General features: G+C 31.7%; 2 protein-coding genes across 2 annotated transcripts; one reads left to right on the top strand and one right to left on the bottom strand.

Annotated features, from left to right (window-relative positions):
* Nucleotides 1–1,110: 1,110 nt before the first annotated feature.
* LOC134721933 (electron transfer flavoprotein subunit beta-like) lies at nucleotides 1,111–16,214 on the bottom strand. The gene is made up of 7 exons (XM_063585242.1): nucleotides 16,011–16,214; nucleotides 9,558–9,716; nucleotides 8,676–8,834; nucleotides 6,585–6,647; nucleotides 5,035–5,193; nucleotides 3,724–3,917; nucleotides 1,111–1,589 (listed from the first exon to the last, which is right to left on the bottom strand). The coding sequence occupies exons 1-6, from the start codon at nucleotides 16,065–16,067 to the stop codon at nucleotides 3,747–3,749; spliced, it is 768 nt and encodes a 255-aa protein (XP_063441312.1). The 5' UTR covers nucleotides 16,068–16,214; the 3' UTR covers nucleotides 1,111–1,589; nucleotides 3,724–3,746.
* Nucleotides 16,215–18,572: 2,358 nt separating this feature from the next.
* On the top strand, nucleotides 18,573–23,269 carry LOC134723780 (phosphatidylglycerophosphatase and protein-tyrosine phosphatase 1-like). The gene is made up of 4 exons (XM_063587330.1): nucleotides 18,573–18,800; nucleotides 19,874–19,954; nucleotides 20,851–21,042; nucleotides 22,982–23,269. The coding sequence occupies exons 1-4, from the start codon at nucleotides 18,651–18,653 to the stop codon at nucleotides 23,123–23,125; spliced, it is 567 nt and encodes a 188-aa protein (XP_063443400.1). The 5' UTR covers nucleotides 18,573–18,650; the 3' UTR covers nucleotides 23,126–23,269.
* Nucleotides 23,270–24,167: the final 898 nt, after the last annotated feature.

Here is a 24,167-nt window from a genome sequence, read left to right as displayed (position 1 = left end):
AATGGAATGAAATAAATCAGGGCATGAATGTTCCTTATGAGGTGTTGACCAATTTTTGTAACTTTGCCACCAATCATCCAATATGGTCACAATCAGGGACTTAGTTAAACATAGTATCTATGAGAGTTACATACAAACTGAATTTTTCTTCTAGAGAACCACTTAATGGAATGATTGAAACAAAACATGGCATGAATCAATGAATGTTTATTTGAAGTGCTGACCAAGTATTGTTACTTTGTAGCAAATCCATCAACTAAGATGGCTGTCAACAGAAGACTTAATTTAACAAAGGACCCTATGGGAAATATATACACAGGTCTTCTTTTACAAAACTACTTATAAATGGATTTAAACCACACATAGTATGAATGTTTCTCTTGAGGTGCCGACCAAGTGTTGTTACTTTGTAGCTGATTTATCATCCCAGTTGACTGTGAGCAGGGGAGTAAGTTTTACAAATATGATGTATGAGAAATACATACAAACGTTTTCTTCTAGAGAATTACTGAGTAGAATGAAACCAAACATTGCATGAATGTTCCTAACAAGGTGCCGTCCAAGTGCTCTTATTTCGTACCCGAACCATCATTCAAGATGGCCGCCACCAGGGGGACTGAATTTACCATAAGAAATAAATACAAATGCTTCTTCTAAAGGAGCACTGAACATGCTGAATGGAATGAAACCAAACATGGAATTAATGCCTCTTCTGAGGCGCTGTTGAAGACATTAAAAAAATGTATCTTTATAGATTACAAAAGTCTTCTACTTTTGATAAAATTACAGGGCCAATTTGGCCTCAATCATTACTACAGTATCTGTTATGATTTTAATCCATTTTTACATGATTTCAAAAACCAAGGGAGAATCACATGAACCAGGTGAGCAACACTGGCTCTAAAGAGCCCATAGTTCTTTATATCTAAGCACCTTTTTGTTATCTATTCTTGATTTTTTTATCCATTTTTCTCTATTTTTGGTCTGACAGATATGTACACCTTATAAGCATTCAATACACCAAATTTAGTTGACATCTAACTCATAGTATATTGTACATGAAAAATAGCTTAATGTGGTCCAATAAAGAAAGATGAACCATACCAGACAAACATCTACACCTTTAATAATAAAAACACTGTCATATAATACACCAAAAATAGTTGACCTACTGCTTATACATGTATAGCATGATATGGGAAGCTCAGAACACCAGGCATCTGCTTTCCTGTATCTAAGAGACTAAGACATGAAGTATCCATGTTTTTCTACCTTCTTAAATTGAAGATTTATACATAGACATTGCTCTGCTACTGAAAAGGCACCTCTATGTCTCTCATGTCAAAGGTCTAGGTAAATAGTAAAACATGTGAAAATAAGTAGCCAACCAAATTCTTTGATACACACATTTTTCATTATAAAATAACTGTAATTTGTAAAAACAATAAATGAACACTAAAAATAATTGTAATAATTATAATTAAGTTCATCTGATTAAATAAATATTTGTAAATTGTTCTCTTCTCTTTGTTTTTTATACAACTATCTGCACTGAGATTGGTGGAATTCTGTAACTGGTCAATTCACAACTGAAACAAGATAAAAAAAATATATTGAAACACAAATAGTCTTATATATTTTTATATATATACTAAACATGAATACTTGTGTTCGGAAATGAAAGATCATGTGACTGTTAAATCAATTTGAGTTTATGTTCAACTTGTGCCAGTGTCACATGTCCAGTTTCTCATGACAAGTAAAATTCTTTCAAAAAGTCTCATTCAACCCATTTCGTGCTGTTAAACATACATGTATCAACTTATGCTTTGCATGTTGAATGGCTATACAAAATATTATTTAATTTAAAAAAAAATAGATGTGTCAAAGCAACACGAATGGCCCGTCTCCAAAATTTGAAAAATCTGCAATTTCAATAACATATATGTGGACACAAACATGATGGTTGTCTCAAAATCTGGAGGCATACAGAAAAATGTCCATATAACTGTCATTTTCAACAATTTTTAAAGTTGTAAACCCTTAAGTTTAGAAAAATTTGGCGGAGCGGAATGAAACTTAAACTTGATCTGTAACTCATCATGGCTAGCTTACATACCAAAAATCAGCCTAATATCTGAAGGAATTGAGAACAAAAATGTGTCCCAGTACTCGGATGCCCCACTTGCACTATCATTTTCTATGTTCAGTGGACTGTGAAATTGGGGTCAGAACTCTAATTTGGCATTAAAATTAGATACTCGTATTATAAGGAACATGTATACTAAGTTTCAGGTTGATTGGACTTAAACTTCATCAAAAACTACCTTGACTAAAAACTTTCAACAGCAGCCCCACAGACTAAGGAACGAAATGACAGACGGACAGAGGAACGGAGGCACAGACCAGAAAACATAATGCCCCTCTACTATCGTAGGTGGGGCATAAAAAAAGTCTGTCTAACTGATTTTCAAAAATTTATCAAAGTCCAGAGCCCAAAATTACAGCAAAAATGAGCCGAGCAGAACGAAATGTAAACCAGATCTGTAACTCATCATGAGTAACTCACAAACCAAAAATCAGCCCAATATCTGAAAGCGATTACTGTGATTTGCAACAATTAATCAAAGTCCAAAGCTCGTAATTTTGGCAAAAATAAGCAGAGCAGAACAAAAATTAAACTTGATCTGTAACTTATCTTGGTTAACTCACATGCCAAAAATTATCCCAATATCCCAATATCCCAATATCTGAAAGCGCTTAGAAAAAAGTCCGTATAACTGATTTCCCACAAATTTATCAAAGTCCAAAGCCCATAATTTTTGCGAAATTTAGAGGAGCAGAACCCAGTCTGCACGGTTAGCCACTAGTCCGATGCCCCAGACTAGTGAAATTTGGTTCGGACTAGTTAGTTTTTGCAAAACTTTGTTTGGTCCAATAAGAAAAATGTCAAAATATTGGTCTTCGGACTAGAAGTTGAAAAAGTTTTTGGTGCAGACTGAGAACCAAACATAAACTTGATCTGTAACTCATCATGGAGAACTTGCATTCCATAGGTCAACCCAATGTCTGAAGTGGTTTTGAAAAAAACTCTGTATAATGGTCTGTTGTAGATATGGAATTACGGACTTTCGGAATTACAGAATTTCTGAATTACGGAATTTCGGTCAAGGGTAAAACAATATGTCCACGAACACTTAGTGGCGGGGCCATAAAAAAGCTCATCTTGAAAAATATTTAACATTATCTGTATCTCAGTCTGAAAGAACATGCTGTCATTATCACTGAACTAGTATATATTTGTTTAAGGGCCAGCTGAAGGATGCCTCCGGGTGCAGGAATTTCTCGGTACATTGAAGACCTGTTGGTGACCTTCTGCTGTTGTTTTTTCTATGGTCGGCTTGTTGTCTCTTTGAGACATTCCCCATTTCCATTTTCCATTTTATTTATTCATTTTTAAGATGATACTATATTTGATCTATCTTTTAGTATCTTCTATAGTTCTCTTAGATTAATACTTTGTGATGTTAGTCTTTTTGTCATTTATTTTTTCGACTTTGTAATGATTTGATGAGGGTGGCCCTTTCCAGCTAGTTTTAAAGATGTCCCTTTGTTGTTCTGTTAGACCAGTCTCCCATGTTAGGTGGAGGGTTTAACACCAACCAAAGGAAATAATCATGAATATAAAACCCTTATATTCTTTCTTCATCAAAGCTAACCTACCTCTAAGTATCATGATTATGCTGTCATACAAGTCCCGAATCTTTCAATTTAGTGACTAAATCTTCCACACTTTCTACTTTCTGTCCTGCCTCTCTTACTGGAGGGTCCTCTACACTGATGATCTCCAGTCTTGACGCCACATCTACTCCTAAATCTGCTGGTGTTTTTGATGCCATAGGTTTCTTTTTTGCTTTCTGTTAATAACAGACAATGAGGCGACAATAATGCAGAGCTCTTGCTTTATTGAAATCTGATTCTGTATCTTATACCATTTAAATTGCAATATCAAACTTAAATGGAAAATATCAGCAGTGTTCTCTAATAATTTTCTAATAAAGTGTCTTAAAATTTGAAAGTTTTCTCTAGATAAATTAGGAAAGACCTTACAATATACAGTAATTTTGAGGCAGGTGATTTTTTTTCTCACAATCTTCCAGTTATTGTTCAGTATCATTAGCAAGATGTATTGGAAATACACAAATATCATTCGGTATGAACAAAAAAAATCAATCATGAAAACAGGTAATATATGTATATTTGTCATATTCTTAATTATCGTTTCACAGATGTATGGTCTAATGTAGAAATTCCATTACTATCAGAATGGATTATCACTGATTTACCTAAAGAAATTTGCTGTTAACCATTAAAAGAAGACCGCCCGTCTGATAAATACTGATTCAATGAACAAATAATAAAGATTCATTATAATTAGTTGGATACCTTTTTTTTCGTGTAATTTATGGGTACAGACAGTAACAGGTAAACATCAAATCATTTTTTAATGAAATCATTTTTTCCTATAGGCTTGTATGCAGACTTTGGCAAAACCATGAAATCAAATATTCACAAAAATTAAGTTTTCCTTAATTCACAAAAATTGTTACCAAATAAATAGCCTATAAATAGATGTACACAGCAAGTCAGAAACTTAATGAATATCTGAATGATAAGAACAGCCTCTGTGGCTTTATCATAAAGCTAACCACACTTTATCAAGGGTTCCACGTGGGAGTGTACATTTTCCCGTTTGAATGGTTTTACACTAGTTATTTTGGGGCCCTTTATAGCTTGTTGTTCGGTGTGAGCCAAGGCTCCGTGTTGAAGGCCATACATTGCCTTATAATGGTTTACTTTTTTAAATTGTTATTTGGATGGAGAGTTGTCTCATTGGCACTCACACCACATCTTCCTATATCTATTCCATCACCAGTTGTGGCAATAAATAAATTTCAAAAATAACTGACTTACTCTAATCATATAACATCATGCATATACTGTAAGTGGTTTAAAAATGTAAAACATTCTTACCATAATATTTGGTAAGGTAGCATATCTTGGTTCATTTAATCGTAAGTCTGCTGTTAAAACTGCTGGTAATTTGACTTTGATTGTTTCTAAACCTCCATCTATTTCTCTAATTACTGTTAAATCTCCATTATTCTTTTCTACCTTGGATGCAAATGTAGCCTAGAAAAAAAATCATAAATGCTCTTGGTAATGAGAATGACTCGCAAGTCATAGGTTACAGGCCTTCAAACATACTGACATATTACATTCTGGCTAATGTGACGGTACCCAAATTGCACCTTTTTTGACAGTTTTTTCACCTACGTTTTTTTATGAAAAAGACAAAAATGTCCATTCTGAGTTTATTTAGTAGCCATATCCTTCTTTATTTTATAGGTACACCAATTTGATGTTTAATCCATATGGAATCAGAGAAAAAATGGTCTAAACTAACCTCCAAACCATCAATGATTCTGAAATGAGGAGTACCCAAATTGCATACATGCTTACATTTGCACTGTAAAAAGTCTAATAACAGAGCTTTTGTTTAATTTCTTTAAATATTTTTAACAATTGGATATTAGTCCATGCTTACTCTTCATTTTGTTTTAAATGGATATTTGTAACATATTGTAATTGATCTTTTTAAAAAGGTGATGTTTTGATGATGTCGCATGGCGAAGTTTCAGTACATTTTGCTTTTTCAGTAAACACTTCATCTATTTATAAACACTGTGAACGTTTTGTGCTTATGTAAATATGTTTACCTTTGTTGAAAGATGTACATGGTATCAAATCACAAAAACACAAATTGTTTAGTCCCTAGGAAATCTTGTAAGATGTCCGCTGCTATTTTTGTTAAATAGGTGCAATTTGGGTACTCGGTGCAATTTGGGTACCGTTCTGTTACACAAATATGCATAGGGCTTAAATCAAGTTCTTAATATTAAAAATTAAAATAACCATTTAAAGCATAAAAGATATTATAAGAGATGCATAATTGATAGAAGTGACATTTATGATATCAATATCAAACAAACTTATGTAGAGTTTTTTATCAGAAGAAAAAGATGACAAAATTTATAGTTAAAAATCAAAAACTATTTTTATTTGTCATATAAATTATTTCAATTTCAGACTTCATTGACATCTCTGGGTGGTGTGTACACTTCCACCTTTTTATTTTTATAATTCTAATAACAAAAATACATACCCTACATACTCTATCATATATTTTTTTACCAAAATATACCTATGACTACCATGCTAGTGCTTTTTTCATTAATTGATAAATAAATTTGACAAATATGAGTTAAATTTATGATTTATAGTTTGAATCTCATCTAACAAAAATCATGATTAGTTTCAGATACTTATTATTCAATCAGCAACCTTGTGGTATATTATATCTTCGATCCTAGACCTTATCACATATCATAAAGCTGGTAGAAATTACAGATTCCAGTTTTATCTCTACAAAACACTTCATAGGAAGTGCCCAGTAATCTTGATGTGGCCAATATAAAAAAATCTAACAAAAGGTTAAATATGACCAATCTAAAATAGTTTACCTGTGGCCAATCTAACAAAGCAGCTGTCATCTGTCCTGTCTGGTTACAGTCGTCATCTATAGCCTGCAAAATTATATGTATCTAATTTTAATAAACTGGTAGTCATGTATTCTTCTGTCTCCCAATAACCTATCTGACATTCAACATTCAAATAATGTACTTTTTAAAATATTTGTTTTAGAATATGAAAATCAAGGTGAGTGAGGGTTTCAACAAAATCTATGGCATAATTTACGTCACACCAAAAAATTATCCAAAAAATATGCAATATCTTTATAACCTTTTGCAGCATTATAAGCAGTTTTGTTTAACATTATATATTGTAAAAAAATCTAATATTTTTGGATATCCTGAATTTGAACTATTAAGGTCCTAAAATATTTTAAGAGGTGAGGTCCTGATTAATATATGGATATATTCTGAATTTTGAATGAAGTTGGAACATAACACTACAGGGAGATAACTCTGTAAACTAGAGGCTCTAAGAGCCTGTGTCGCTCACCTTGGTCTATGTGCATATTAAACAAAGGACAGACACATGGATTCATGACAAAAGTGTGTTTAGATATAGATCTTACAATATTGAACAATCTTGCTGCTTTATACATATATCTATATGTAATGAAATTTGCCAAAAAGTGACAGTGGAAAATATTTTGTAAAAATTGACTATTAAGGACAATGACTCCCTTAATCACTTTGGTCATGCTGATTTATTTGTAGCTCTTACTTTGCTGTACATTATTGCTTTTTACAGTTTATCTCTATCTATAATAATATTCAAAATAATAACCAAAAACAGCAAAATTTCCTTAAATTTACCAATTTAGGGGCAGCAACCCAACAACAGTTTCTCTGATTCATCTGAAAATTTAGGCCGAATAGATCTTGACCTGAAAAACAATTTTACCGCATCGGATTTGCTCTAAATGCTTTGGTTTTACAGATATAAGCCAAAATCTACATTTGACCCCTATGTTCTATTTTTAGCCATGGCGGCCATCTTGGTTAATTGGCTGGGTCACTAGACACATTTTTCAAAACAAGATACCCCAATGATGATTGTGGCCAAGTTTGGTTAAATTTGGCCCAGTAGTAGCAAAGTAGAAGATTTTTGTAAAAGTTAACAACGACGGACAACAACAGCAAGTGATGAGAAAAGCTGAGCTCACTTGGCCCTTTGGGCCAGGTGAGTTAAAAATCAGCTGAATGTTTAATCAATTTCAATTGTTATTTGTATACATATACAATACTAGATCACACCCGTGATATAGCGGGTCTGTGACTGAATTAAAGAATATAAATATGTGTAAGCCTTATTTTAGTATGTGTGTTGTCATCTGATAAAGTCACGCCGATTATAAGATGCACAGTTTTCTCTGCTTTCATTTTCCTTTATGAGTTATAAATAAAGTTGAATTATTTGATTCGCTGTTTTACGTCATTCCGGCTAACAAATTGAAAACTGTACATGCTGTACCTATACGCCTTATTTTAAGTCCAGATTTTTATTATTCGTATTGTCATCTCAGAAAGTCATACTGATTAAAATACTACAATCGGGAACATTGTGACAATGATTGAATTTAGTAGTGTCAACCCTGTGATTACGACCCATGTATATAGCAAAAACATAAATTTTGGTGGTGCACCTGTCAGATGCGGAACGTACAGATAAGGTAATAGGTAACAGGTGAATATACTAATGGTATCGGTATTGGATTCGACCCGAAACTTCTTAATTATTGGCAATATTAATTATGTGGAAAACAAAAGATTCTGGAGTGGTGTAATTTTTAGTCAACAGCATTGTACTATATTAGTTATATATAAAGTTGAATTCTTTGATTCATCGTATTTACGTGATGACGGCTGACAAATTGGACCTCGTAATTTTAGTATTATAGATGATAGGTGTGTGAATGCATGTATAAAAGAAGTTATTTCTGGGTTTTTTTAAGGATTTATATGCCTGTCTTTGGGTCCTGTGATAAGGTTAATCAAATACATTGAAATCTACTGTAAACCATATTGATATTGATATCTATCCATGATATCTTTATATTCAATTAAAATCTTAGGATTGTTTACCTGTTTTCCAACTATTACTATGTCAGCTTTTTCATCCTGTGCAATTTTGGCTAAGAATTTGGAAACGTGAATTGGTTGTAAAGTTTCATAATCTTTAGGATCTATGTTTACATGTATGGCTCTGTCAGCTCCCATGGCTAATGCTGTTCTTAGTGTTTCCTGAAACCAATATTTAAAATTTAAGTCCATCAATAATTCAATCATGTTAATCTACAATAGGCTCACCTTCTTTAAAGTCCATCACTATTAATTTTAAGAAAATTTAAAATTTGCAGACATTGAAATATGAAATCAAATTATTTCATGCAATCCTCAAACGCTATTTCAATTTGTACTGTATATTGGAATAGCAAAAGTTATCAAGGATGTCAGGCTTACCATATAAATTAAGTAAGCCAAAGTCCCGTTAAGTCAACACAAGACAAGTTAGTGGCGATCATATCAATTGTAAATTTGGAGAGCACAGGAAAAAGACAATTTCAAAATTTTGTGAAATGTACTTTGTTTGGAAAAGTAACATGTCAGTTTCTGCTGTTAATCAGATCTTATAATTTCCACAAATTAAATCATTTATCTATTTTTTATTTTTTGTTGTTGTTGTATGAATGAATTGTTAGCTGCAAAATCATTGGAAATAACTTACACAAAGCAATTATCTGTAATCCTACATAAACATGATAAAATTTCAGATGAAAAGATCTGTTTATTAAAACTATTAGTATTATCATTTCTTGCAAGTTGACCGTCTCTAACTGTAACATGTCTAACATTGAATTTGCTAAGTAGTATTTTAATATTTATGCCTGATATCTGATCTTGCCTGATATTCATATTTGACCTTGCCTGATAATCATATCTGACCTAACTCCTATGTAAACAGACCTGACACTGCTGTGGTCCACATGATACAGCTATCACTTCAGATGCTATTTTCTTTTCCTTTAGTCTAACAGCTTCTTCTATAGCTATTTCATCAAATGGGTTCATACTATGTTTGACTCCATCAGTAACGACACCAGTTTTATCTGGCTTCACCCTAATCTGTTGAAATGAATAAAATCTATGACAGTAATCGGTCATATGAAATATATTATAAATTTTACCTGGCTTACATACAAATGTATATGTATAACTCTCCCCGTTAAGATAATATTTGTATTCCAAAAAAGTATTCCTGCAAATTTCTGTATTATGTTTGATTTATATAATGAACACCAATGTTCTTAAGACAAGGTTAAAGTGGAGTGCGTCAGTAACAGTGATTTGGTCCTGTTAAGGACCTCTTTCCTTTTTGAAGCAATACACTAGCATAAAAATTACATGATGGATTTTCCCTAGTGTATTATTTATGCCACAATAAACATATTGAAGATTTCAAAATTTCAAAAAGCGGTTCTCTACATCATCTTGAAGCTCCAAAAAGAGACAAACCTATATATATGCTATTCTAACAATTGTATTTTAATGCCTTTAAAGATTTAGTTGGATATTAAAGAATAATGTTCAGTATTCTCTGCAGGCTGTTTTAGCGTCTGGCATAATGATAATGCAGGATTTTACATCACTTATATAAATAGTTCAGCTCCTAGGGCACTCCAGGAACTCTAGAATGATCTGATGAACCTAAATCTGCAAAGTTGACACTTACACGAAAAGATCCTGTTCCATTTCCTATGTTTAGTGTATGTGCTTCACTTTAGGCCATGGGCAAAGCTGGGCGACTATTTTACTTATTCTATTATAATTTTTAGTGTAAGGCAACTTATCGCTATTCCTGGCTGACTTGCTGCTTGAACTTTGGCGTCATACAACAATCACTTTTCCAATGTGGCGTCAGATATTTCGTTTTAGACCTTACAATTCTACGGGAACTGGTTTGATATCCAGTAATGGCAGACAAAAATCGATAAGGTGTATAGTAACAGGACAAAAACTATAGGCTAATATAGCTACAATTTTCATGCCACCGAGACTTTTGTGTGACATTATGTCATTTCATTACTTTATCGTTTTACCCATACATATTAGCCCATTTCTGAAATGAATATGGGATAATATGTAATTGTTGATACTTATATATATATATATATGACACCCGACAAGCAAAAACGACCCTTATGGCAAAAATTATGAATTATCAGATTTTTAATTGATCAAACAGAAAATACTAATGCCAACTCAATGTAAAAAATTTGAAAACGATCGGTGAAAAACTAGTTGAGAAATTTCAATTTTGGTTACACATGAAAATATGTTCTAACGTAAAATGCAACGTAACGTTGAAATCATACACTTTAACGTCGATTTAAGTTTGCTGCAATTTACTAGTTTACTCTTCTTCTGGTGCTTGACAAAATGTAACCTGATATTCCTTCCTAGCATATGGACGAATTTTTTAATATAGATGTTCCTACCTAACACGTGCAAATCCGGCTGCCGGAATAACTACAGGACGGGCCAACATATCGAACTTCATGCATTATAAAAGACGATGAAGAGTATCTATTTCTTTTTTTTAACTTTAAAAGCATTTTCTTTTGCGAAATTAATTCCTGATTTATCATGAGGGTCAATGAAATAATGGTACTTTCTGATACCATAGAATAGGTTTAAACAAAACAGATAAAAATTGGTTTCTAGTCTCTCCATTGCTAAGTAGTTTGATCGTTCTCTTGCTGACACTGTTAAATGACTTATTTTATTGATTGTGATTTTCGGAAGAATTCTGCTACACGAGAAGCAGTATCACAGTATTTGTTTTAGCTTGACAAAATCTACCAAACGTTTAGTATGACCAATGCACTAGGTTTATTTTTCTAATATCGTCCAGTTAGCACAGACAAAGCAAGATAGTCAGTCATATACCAATTTTTGTTCTCCTACAATACCTGAACAATAATTATAAATAGTTTCGTTTGTTTGATTTCAAATATAAAAGAATTCTTTTTATTTTGGTAGCGATTTCAATTATTTTTCAGTGTTATCTTAAATGTATTAAAAAAAAGCACTGAAGTGTGAACTCCTGTTCCTGACGGGGCACCATCTGTTTTTTCATGGGGTTCGTGTTGCTCAATTTTCGAATTTCTGTGTTATTTTTCGTTTCACTCTTTTGGTCATCTGAGTTTTCTGCTTATGATTTATGATTTCCCGCATGGTGTTTGTTGGTATTTATTTGATATTAAGGATCAACTTGACTCTGTTTTACTCGTATTCGAACTTTCTCAGGTTCAGATTGAATTAATTCATATTGCCAGTTAAAACAGTTCGGTCATTCAAAATCAAATTGACAATAAAAATCGAAATGAAATATAGATTAAAGGGGCTCATTGTGGGAATTTGTTGTGGAAGGTCAGTGTTTTGACATTTAATCCAAAGGAGTTCAGTGAATAAATTATATTTTGCCAATAGGGCGTATAATACTGGTATTAATTTATAGCCGATTATTTTTGGTGAAGACAAAGGTAATATCTTTAGTTAGCTTGCTTGCTAGCTGAACCGTGAAGTCATTAATAGGTCATGTAAACTTCCCTCCTTTAAAAGTAGACTCATCAGACGGATAACCAATCTATCTGTCTGTAAGACTAGGCTACATCGAAAGGTTGGCATTATACCTTAGCTAACCAAATATATTACCTTTGCCTACACACTCAATTGAATCAGCTGTAATCAACTTAAATGTTTCATATTTTTTATATCGGGTCTTTTATAGCAAACGATACGGTATGTTTGTCTCATTGTTGGAGGCCTATAACTACGACCTGGGACTATTATACAAGTCTAAGAGTCTAAGCTACGACAAACATCAGCATACATGGATGCAAATATAATGTGCGGACATCAAGGCGACCACACATTTGTCCATTCTGTTAAGTGGACAGATCTAGTCTATAAAGGCTCCGTGTTGAGACCGTACTTTGACCTATAAGGCTTTTAATTTCTAAATTATGACTGTGATGGAGAGTTTTTTCATTGGCACTCATATCACATCTTCTTATATCTACATCCAGTTTCCATTTGTCTGTAATGCTGATACATATGTGTCAAAACCCGACTGTTTTGATTCACAAGATAACACAGTCTGAGGTTCAGGGTCATATGTCTGTTATTAGGAACTGTGTGTTGTAAAGCATGCAGACCATCATAATTTTTCAAAATATTGTACCATATTTGAAATTCCTTTAAATAAAAATGTATTTTTCGGACGTCTATTAATTTTTGATATTTTCTTGGTATTTTTATTACTGTTGGCGTGCTTTCGCTCTCCGTATCTAGAACGGGATTTATCTACGCCTTCTTATTTTGATTCACCCAATAAATACATATCTTTGCCTTCTATGGATAGTTTATGCTTAGAAAGTATGCGCCTTATAATTCATCCTGTTCAAATTGGTTGATACATATAACAAGACAACAACAATTTCTAGTGATTTTAGCCATATTCAAATGTTAAAGTTAATTCTACATGTATTATCTTCAATGATATTGTTAAACGAAAGCTGCAGCTGCGTGTGCAATTTCATCCGTTTCAGATATTTATTCTTGCAATAAATATATACGCATGTAAATTTAAATGTTTACAAAACAAACTAAAATGCACGTTAAACTAAGTGATTTAAACGAGAGAGAAAAAAACATTTGAAACTCCATTAAATAACATTAAAGATATATATCTCGAGTGCGAAATCTCAATCCGTGTTCGTCATAAATATCGACTACTTGTATGTATTACTATAAAAAAAAATCGCCTAGATATCAGATAAATTTTATTCGAAGTCAATATAATGCAAATGTAAAATAGATTTTGTTTTTAACATTAAAGTATAGTTTATAGTTTAAACATATTTATTTATAGTGGATTGGGAAACAAGTTTTGCAACTTATATTAATCCCTTTCCACTTTGTGGGTGCGAGTGCTGCCTTGTAGCGGCATTAACCTACTCTTTTTCGAAATCTACAAGGGTGTCTTTAACGTGCAAGAGATGTGGCTCTCTCTTAACAAGGGTCAGCCATTTATCGTCCCCTTCCGACGGACTATCATCGTTTCCTCAAGACCATACTCGCAAATGGTGTCAAGGGAGAGCCGAAAATTGAGTTCCTGAAATTTTCATCCAAGATAGAAATCGAACCAGGAACCTGAAGTCCGATGCACTAACCACTACACCACGGCTCTCAAAGTATGACATTTCAAGTTTAAAAAAATATAGAGAACGGCAAGATTATTTGATGTGATCTAATTGTATGATTGTTTCAGCTTGTGCTGTCCAATTAGTCCTTGCCACATATGTGTGATGATCATTTTATTATATCCAGCATCAAAAATTAACGCCACATTGCTAAATTGCTTTTGTTTCTCTTTCTGATTTTACATGGCGTTAAAAAATACCATTGAAAGTTTATTATCGGATTGTTAATTTTTCCTTATCTATCAGTGAATTTAGAGATTTACACGATGGGTGATACAGTCAGTGACTTCTGATCATTAAATCATAAACATTAATTTAAAAATTGTCTGCTCCTCGGTGTATAACCTTTCGTACTAAAGTTGCATATTTATTTCAACAAAGTTAACATCTCTATTTAAGTCTAAAAATATCCCGCATCTCATTTTATTCATAATCAAAGAAAATTAATACAAAAGAAATTGAACAGTGACCACTAAATAGTATACATATATTTGACACCATTGTTTAACTGCTTAAACAATCTCGTGTATGCTTCCAAAATTGTTAATCATTTTTCGAAATTAGCTCAAGCCTAGCTCTAGCATCTTTTATTTTCTAATGATTACTGATGATTTTTTTCCCTTTCTTTGTTGTTTTGTTTCTTCATGGCCTACCACACAGATCATTTAAAAAATAAACATTTTTTTTCAATGGAAGCAGAACACATATATTTTGTTTGATTTTTAGAAAATGTAAAAAAAAAAATTGAGATACCCTGAATAAAATTGAGAAAGGAAATGCAGAATCTGTCAAAAAGACAACAACCTGACCAAATAACCGAATTGTAGGTTTATTATAGTTTTTGTGTCGTATGTGCCGAGTTAATTCCAACCCCTTTCCACTTAACAGATGGGGGATTTTAGTTAACTTCAAAAGCGTGTAAACCAAGTGAACATGTGAGCTACAGTACCTGCTTAATGATGATTCCCCGCCGAAAGATTTCGGTAAACAAAAAGTTGTTGAGTGATGAATCTGAAAACACATCACACGATATAACTGACTTATATAAACCCTGAAACCAAACTTCAGAAATCCTTGTTATGTAGTTCCTGAGAAATATGCGAGGAAAATAGTCATGGGACGAACGGATGGACTGACGGATGGATGGACTAACGGACAGACAAAGTTGAACAGTATACACCCATTTTTTTTTTAAAGTGAGTGATATAATAAGGAACGGATATTTGTTTCATACTTAAAGTTTTAAACACATTGCAAAATTTTTATATATTTTCTGATAAAATACGCCTATAATGTTTTCATTTGAACAAATTGATTTATTGTTTTATGTGCAGTAGTAAATATTGCGGATCTATAAAGCGTGCCAAAATAAAAGACGAACACTTTCAGACATACTTTCTTCTCTGTCGTACTTGTCAGTCGATTTCTTTAAAGCAAATTGTTCTCAAAGACATGTGATTAACCATGCAAGATTTTCCGCGTTTGGCATGCATAATGTTGCGCAAAATATTAAATTATTTTCTTGGGTTCTTCATTCAATAACCTGCCGTACCAAAAGTATAAAAGAAATGTAGCAGCGAAAAATCACATTTAGTGTTATTGTATATATATATATATATAGTAGAATATTGTATTGCATCATTACATATCTTGGAACAATTTCATAATGAGACTCGGTGATGTGTGGGATTTTTTTATATTTTTTTTATAAATCATTCCTCTAAAGACGATAAGCATATACAGTGTATGTCAAAACTATAGTATTCGAAAAGTTTTTAAATGTGAATCGTTAATACGGCATTGTTTTACAGAAGTAATGTACTATAAGAATACACTTTTCAATTCGCATGGATAACGCTATGTTTAGATAAAATATCTCAATTTCAACGTGCAATTTATCGGTTTGTTGTACGTTACATTCTAGCGTTGACTACCGATAACGACGTCAAATGCGATAAGGGTTGTTTTTGCTTGACGGGCGTCAATTATATATATATAAGCTCTGAATTTTAAAAAAAAGTGGTAAAGGTTAAACTTTAAAAAACATGTTTAACGAGACGCTTGTTACATAATTTTTTAACATATTTTGTAAAAAGATGTCCTGACTATTTAGACTGATACAAATATTCACTATAGGATGACAATATCTTACTTTAACAGCATAATCTATAACTCTTTTGCAACCAACTAACACTCTCAGTGCTGACATTTTGACCTTTGAACCGGGAGAATTTATTGGAGCCCTAATGACGACAACTTTAATTGTTATTGTGATGGATAAATCGTCAATAAAATTACACTGTTAAAAATATATATTTATTAGAATTTCAATTAAACTTTACCACACCAACCAAACTAAAGTTCAAAAAGAGAATAAAGGTTATAAAAACATTCGAACAATAAGTTATCCTTTCTTTAACTTTTGTGGTTTTCAAAGACAGAAGAGTTTGTATCACGTGAAAATGTAAATGTTTTGAAAAAACTGTCAATGTTTATTAAAGACAAGCAATTTTCGATTTTAATGAAAAAAGAAACCGAAATATGATTTTTTTTAAATCAATTTTGAATTTATTTCCCCCTTTTTAATGCTTATTAAGTTATTTTCACTGGACACTAACTTTGTTCTCATTTCTGTTTTTTGTGTGTGAAAGAAAACAACTTTCATACACTGTAGTTACAAAAGTCTAGATCAATATACCGAGTTGGTAACTGAAAATATTGCAACTATATGAATAAGGAGATGTGGTTTAATAGGTTTCCCCCCTCCCCCCAAAAAAATCAATCAAATCAAAGTTTGATTTAGGGGGTCTCATTGGGGGTTCCGATCCCGGATCCCGCTTACTGTTTTGGTAGGATTCCCGTATCCCGCTTACACTATGTACGTAAGCAATTCTCAATTTTTTGTCATTTCCCACAGGCCCGCAAGACCTCATTTCCAGTTGTCACAACACAATAATTTGACTTTCACGTATCACGCTTACAAAAAATCGACAATCCAGCGTCATGCTTAGACCCCAATGAGACCCACTATTTATTGTTAATACATAGTACAGGGGGGATAGGACCTTTATTGGGACTACAGGATTGGGTGTTTTTAAGCTCGGGATTTCGGGATTGATCCTTACGGGATCCGGGAATTCTTTTTTTTCGAATTTGGGAACTCGGGATTTCCTGTTTTTAAGCCCGGGATTTTGCGATCAGGTGTTTTTAGACCAGGATTTTGGGATCATGACCCCTCCTACCCCCTCTCATTGTAAGTAAAGTAACACAAGCTCTAGTAAGCTTTTAAAATCGACATTATAATAATTACACAGTCACAAGGAAGTAGCATGCAAACAAAACACACATATTTTAAAAGGTTCAACTAACATGACTAAAGTCAAAATATAGGACACTTCATAATCATCTAAATTTTGCCTGTATTTTTCACCCTATAATGAAAAAAGTCTTTAACTATTGGAACATATGTTAATTTAAACAAACTTAAAACTTTATACTCATTGTGAAAATTGTAAATATACTTGAAATTTTTATGTTGTGGCCAAACAGGTTTTTGGGGTGAATAGTCCTATAATACATGCCTTCGCATTATATATTCAGGATTTAACATTTTCATGCTGATATTTTCATTTTTTATTTCTTGTCTAATGCGGCACATTGATAGTAAAAAAATAATATCAGAACAGCAAATGATTTGTTAGGAAACTTACATAAAAATTGAATGCTTTTCTTTACATTTGTATCATGGTAAAAAACATATGTTATAAACTTAATTCGGGATTGCATAATATTTTTGTTTTTTAATATTTAGATAAACTATCCAATAGAATTTGACACTTTTTGCTGTATTACATTATTTATATAATAAGATCAAAATAACTTATATTATTACATTGGTTGCAATGAATTACATTGATTTCCCAGGTGGATAAAAACCGATAATTTCACATGTGAAATAAACGTGGTTATTTCACTCTCTGACGTCATACAACAATAGGCGTTGTCATGACGTCGATAACCTCGGATCAAAACAACTTGTGAATGCGTAGGAAACACATATAGTCCCTTACATTTTCTACATTAATTTCATAAAAAAAAAAGCCATTAGCCAATGTAATAAAAAGTATAACTAATCGCCGTATTTGAATATCAAAAATAAGACAACTTGTGACCAAACGCCGCTATGGATTAAACTCGTGCTGCGCACTCGTTTAATCCATGCGTCGTTCGGTCAGGCGTTGTCTTATTTTGGATATTCAAATAGAGCGATTAGTTATACTATAATTAACATGCATGACATGGGTACTTTAATAAAAAAAAAAATCAACTTTAAATCTTAACTAGTAATTATTTCAAAAGTATTATATCATCATTTCCAAATCTCCAAAGAAACCCTTTGTTTGATATTTTGCTTTATTTCATTATAACTCTCTAATGCAGGGCCTACCACATCTTATCTGAGTATGTTATGATCTAGTTCTGATGAATTGGATTAATTGTCCATTAGAATATAAACTCTCAATTACTCTGTAAATCTATTTTCTTTAGGATAGATTTTTATTTTAATTACCACTGGTACTAACTACTTCATGTACCAGTATGTGGTAATGTTCGATATTTCATGGGATAAACAAAGTTCTTTTAAAAATGCTAACATACAACATACAACAATGAATTTGTTTTTATGAAGAATATTTTTGAGTATTTTAATATTTTCCTTTCGTGCATATGTCATTTGTTTTATATTTCTAGGTGTTGGTGCAGCTTGGAGATAGAACAATAAAGATTGATAATGTCAGGAAGCTTATTTGGGAGAATTGCCTTCTATCCAACATTGTATTATAACAAACTTATGACAAAGATAACAAACAGGCAATGGTACAACAGAATTGATGAAACAGTTGTATTGGGTGCTCTCCCCTTGAAGGAAAATAGTAAAAAGGTATTTATCTGTCCTACTATGTCATGTATGTGCTCCCCGTAAAGGAATACAGTAAAAAGGTATAGTCAGTGAGTGCTCTCCCCTTTATAGAAATTAAAAATTCAGCCATATTGATTTCTCTCTCTTGAGGATTATATCAAAGAATGTTGCACATGTATGTAATGCCAACTTTGCCGTTAAGCAAAGATATAAACAAAAACCCACCCCAAAACCAAAAATACAGCTTCTTAACACTAGGATACATTTGAAAACACACAATATGTGAACCCCATGATTCTAAATAGACATCATTTGAACTGCAACAATTTTTCATCTTAAGGGTGAAGATGCAGATATACTTGATATAACTTTTAATTTGATAACAAATTTTTATCATGTTTATGTCTGATTTCACCTGGCAAGCGCAGAAGGTACAAGATGTGAGACATAAGTATAATAATCCAGCAACAGTGACTGCTTAAACCATTTGTGTTAAGCTTTATATTTTAGACAGTTCAACTAAAAAACCTTGTTACTTAATATGTTTTATGCAGATACCTCTGTTACCAAGTTTTTATCTGTCATATGTCCATTGTCCTTGACCTCATTTTCATAATTCAGTACCTGCTTGAAAGAAAATAATTTTTATTTGTTCAGTAAAATAATTACTTATTAGGAGTAATAAGATGCATACATTTGGTATATATGGGTAATTTCAAGGTCAAAGGTTCATTAGATACAGTTCATCTGACTTTGACCTTTTTAAATGGATCTGTGACCAAGGTTAAAGCTACATGAAGTCCTTATCCCAAATTCTGTTGCCACACTTGGCAACAGGTTAACTTTATTTGGTGTATGGAATTTTGTTATGGTTAATTACATGTTTGGCTGACAGATTTCATCTGACCTTAGCCTCAATAATGGTTCACTAAACAATATAAAATTTTGTGTTTTGGTCTATTTCTCAAATGCTATAAGCAAAATTATTGATTACGAAGACTACAATGAAAAATGATAAAAAAACCAACATGTCATAACTTTTGTGAAAAATCACATTTGTTGGAAACCTGTATTCTTTCTTTGAACTTTTACAGCTTGTTGAGGATGAGAATATTAAAGGTGTGATCAGTTTGAATGAAGACTGGGAAATGAAAGGCATGATTCCAACAGAAAAGGTATGATTTATCTGTTCAACGTTCTTACATTTATATCAGCATGATCAGTAAATCTGGAATTGTTCAAAACTGCCTTTGCATTTTTGTGTTAAGTACAACTGTATTTACTCAGATTGGTCTGTTGTTTGACTAAGAAACATGTTTGATATGAAGAGTTGTCTGGAATTATTCAGAACAACTAAAATGTACTATTTGTTAAAGAATCCAAATTAAACTTTCTTCGTGCATCAAATAAGAAAAAAGAAAAAGATCATAAAGTGGCCTAAAAAAAATACTTCTTTTTCCCTCAAAACACTTCTTGGTAACCAAATTACAAGAGTGATTATTTTTAACATTAATTAATTAATAAAATGTTAAATGTGTTGAAAAAAAGCACCTCATAACTATCTATAAATAGTTTTCAATAATGCCACTTAATATACTAATTCAGAATGAAACTTGGTTAAAAACGTTATTTAAAAATCTACATATCTTATGACGATTGACGTTTATAAAACTGGAATGGAAAAATTTTGGTGCATAAAATTGAGAATGAAAATGGGGAATGTGTCATAGAGACAACAACCCAACCATAGAACAGACAACAGCATAAGGTCACCAATAGGTCTTCAATGCAGTGAGAAATTCCCGCACCCAGAGGTGTCCTACTATAACTATATATAACTAATTATATTTGATTTTACTGTTGATTCATTTGTTAACTTGTAAACAATTTTTTTTTTTTTTTTGCCAAAACATGATTTCATGCTTCTGCCAAAGTCTGCATACAAAACTATAGGAAATTTTTACTTCATTGAATATTTAATATTGTTGTTTACCTTTACCCAGGAAATCATCCAAAATTGTAATTCCATGATTAATAATTATTACAGTAATCGATTGACTTTTATACACAGGAATGGAAGGATCTTGGTGTGGACCAGTTATTCCTACAAACAGTAGATTATGTAGGGACCCCTACACAGGAGAATATAAACAAAGCTGTACAATTTATTATGAAATATAGAAAGAGGGAAGAGAGTGTATATGTTCACTGTAAAGCTGGCAGAACCAGAAGTACAACTATAGTAGCATGTTATTTAGTTCATGTAAGTCGGAATTGACAATTTATTTGAACACCGCTTCAGATTATATTATGTATTGAACACTCCTTAAAATGATATTTGAATGAGTACTGCCTAAAAATATTTTAAAGTAGTATTCATTTCAAAGTCATGCAGGTAAATACACCAGATCACATAGAGAGAAAGAAGCACTTTAGATTACATAAATCATATACATGCTTTGCTCAACCACTAATTGTATGCTTAATTATCTCCTCTTATTGACTACACTGAAGCTTTACTCTTTTAACTAATAAGTATCTCCCCAAATGCCTTTCCTGAGCTAAATAGAAGTGATTTTTGTTATTTTTATACTATTTTGTTATAATAAATCTGTTAAAACTTTTGAAAACATTTTCAATTTTGAATTCAGAAATGAATGCATATACATGTACTGGTATTTGTTATTGTGAATTGCCAATTACTGGTAAAATGCCAAAAAATAATAATAAATTAATGCAATTCCAAACAAGATTGTGAAGGAATTCATGACTACTGTGAAAGTACTTTAATTCGTGGGTATCAATTTTCGTGGTTTTAGAAATATTTACATGTCCGTGGGTTTTTAAATTCGTGGATTTTAGTTTTCTAAAAAAAATTTGAAAAATTAAATCCTTTAGAAACAAAGGTATTAATAACAAATAGTCTGAAATGAAGGAATTGCAAAGTAAACATTGATCCTGTAAATCGTAGTGACAACACTAATTAACCCATGATAAAGTGATCAACAGATAAAGGACTATCAAAGGTGTTAATTAGGCCATAAACATGTCACCTAAAGAAATCAGTATTATAAACAAATGATGTAAGCGTTACTATAATTGTCAAATAATTCTTATCAAAATCAAGCCCAGCATGAAAATATTATTTCCCATATGAACGAGAACTACAAGGATGTAAAATGAACACTTTATCATACTTGCATATTAATACCGGAAATCTGACTTTCATTGAAAAAAACTTTTTTTTATGAAAATTAAAAGATCAAAAGTTGTACAGTTTAGGTTATCAAAGATTAAATGGGTATAATCCTGCATGCATTTGTAGCTCTGTGGCTGCTATTAAAGTATTCTCATATTCAAGGTTATTCAATATATTCTCTAGATCATATCAGTAGTCAAACCTTCAGGGGGATCTTTCCATGTCTTGATTTGGACAATGGTTGTTTTATTTCGTTGGACACTTAAATTCGTGGATTAAGTAATCCACGAAAACCACGAAAATTGGTACCCCACGAATAAAAGTACTTTCACAGTAATATTATTAATGAACAGTTTTGGTTTAAGATTGCATGAAATGCAATCAAAACCATATTTTACTGACTAGATATCTAAATTTTCCAAGGCTTACCCCTACCTTTTTGATACACAAAATATAGCGCATTGATCATAATATTCTATACATCCTATCCATGAACATTTCCAGAAATTTATCACTTGAATATATGCTCAGATATTCCAGTCAAAATAATGCTACAAGCCTACACCTATCAAGAAATATCATAACTTTTACAAGGTGCAGGAATCTAATATCTGTTCTTAAATATAAATGATGTCATTATCAAAGCCATCTAAATATTGATGTTATCTCCCCATTGTCCTGAATTGTAGTTGAATCAACAACAACCAATGCTTTATTTTTAAAATTTTACATTCCATTGATAAATTCAAGCAATCTTTACCATTCAGTGCTTACAACCACTTCAATTATTATTTTGAACCAGATATTTTTCTCATTTGACAATAAAAATATCACAATAATTTCTAAATTGTTTAACACAGTGAGTGTTCATGTCTGAATTTGTTGATTCGTTAACAACTGGCTAAAATCAGAGCAATGTTATATCTATTTATGATTGACTTATCTATGTTACTGTCTTATTTATTTCATTAAGTTAAATATTTTTCCATCTTTCTCTTTGTAGGTAAATAAATGGACGCCTGATGAAGCTGTAGAATTTATCAAAACTAAGAGATCTCATGTGTGGTTACGTGATAAACAAATTCAGTCTATTCATACTTATTTTGAAAACCAGAACTCATTTTCTGAAAATACTGCAGGATCTTGATATCACATGATCAATTTAGCTGATTATTTCTATGGACAGTTTATCGTGCATTGATTAGTCAAGATTGGAAGTCATAATTCTATTTGCTTGTGTTCGCAGATTTTATTACATTTACAGAATCATTAATGCGGAAATAAGTTATGTTTATGTATTTTAGATTTTTATATGATTTTAGAATGTTACCTGTATCTTGCCTGTGATGATTGTATTATGATTAATGTTTGGAGATGAGTTCAACTTACATGTACTTCAGCTGAAGACTTAGAATAGAATTCTTTTTTTTTTAACTTTGTATTTAGTGTTGGTTCTGAATTACTGATGGTAAACTGAATTAGTATTTTAAAACAATTCTTTAAGGTGGCTCGTGGGTACAAAAATTTTGGCAAAAAAAATAAAACCTTTATTTTTTCATTACAAATTTTATTTATTACACTATTAGTTGTTTCTTTATGATATGGTACAAAACAACAACCCCAAAAAATGATTAAGTTTGGCCCCAGATGACTTTAAAAATTGAAAAAGCTCCAAATTATCTCCCTTTGGTGCAAAAATGCCATTTTTTGGCCTTAAATTTGAAATATCTTTTTTTACTCATCGGTGACCTATATTTTTTATTATTGTTTTCAAATAAGCTGTACATAAACTAAATAATTGTAAAATTTAAGCAATTTCTTATATTAGGTTATTTTTTTATTTCGATATTTCCTCTTTTTCTCCTAATAGTTCAACAGAAAAAAAGGACATTAACAAAAATGTATGCTTCTTCCAGAGGCAGATTTTAGCTTAAATGAACAATGAAATATATTGTATTTTATTTCATTTTTCTTTTAAGTATATGATAAAGTTCATTTATGAAAAAAATTAGCAAAATCCTATATTAGAAAAAAAAATCATTTATACCCAGGAGCCCCCTTAAAACAACTTCAAGGAAACAAATTAATGAGGAAAATAGTAAAATTAAAATTTTGAAATTAAAAGATGTTCCCAATCTTTATCAATTATCATACTTTTTACAAAAAATGTGCAATTTCAAATCTTTTAT

This window comes from Mytilus trossulus, chromosome 6, assembly GCF_036588685.1.
Source record: "Mytilus trossulus isolate FHL-02 chromosome 6, PNRI_Mtr1.1.1.hap1, whole genome shotgun sequence".
NCBI classification, from domain to species: domain Eukaryota; kingdom Metazoa; phylum Mollusca; class Bivalvia; order Mytilida; family Mytilidae; genus Mytilus; species Mytilus trossulus.
Note: the sequence above shows the minus strand (reverse complement) of the source record. Positions and strands in the feature narration are given on the sequence as shown.

Coding starts and splice junctions, on each gene's coding strand:
- LOC134721933 (XM_063585242.1), bottom strand. CDS start 16,067: ATGTCAGCACTGAGAGTGTTAGTTGGTTGCAAAAGAGTTATAGATTAT. Junction 5,194..6,584: donor CTTTGTTAGATTGGCCACAG/GTAAACTATTTT, acceptor TTTTTTTTCTAG/GCTACATTTGCATCCAAGGT. Junction 3,918..5,034: donor CTACCTTACCAAATATTATG/GTAAGAATGTTT, acceptor TGTTATTAACAG/AAAGCAAAAAAGAAACCTAT.
- LOC134723780 (XM_063587330.1), top strand. CDS start 18,651: ATGTCAGGAAGCTTATTTGGGAGAATTGCCTTCTATCCAACATTGTAT. Junction 19,955..20,850: donor GCATGATTCCAACAGAAAAG/GTATGATTTATC, acceptor TTTTATACACAG/GAATGGAAGGATCTTGGTGT. Junction 21,043..22,981: donor TAGCATGTTATTTAGTTCAT/GTAAGTCGGAAT, acceptor TTCTCTTTGTAG/GTAAATAAATGGACGCCTGA.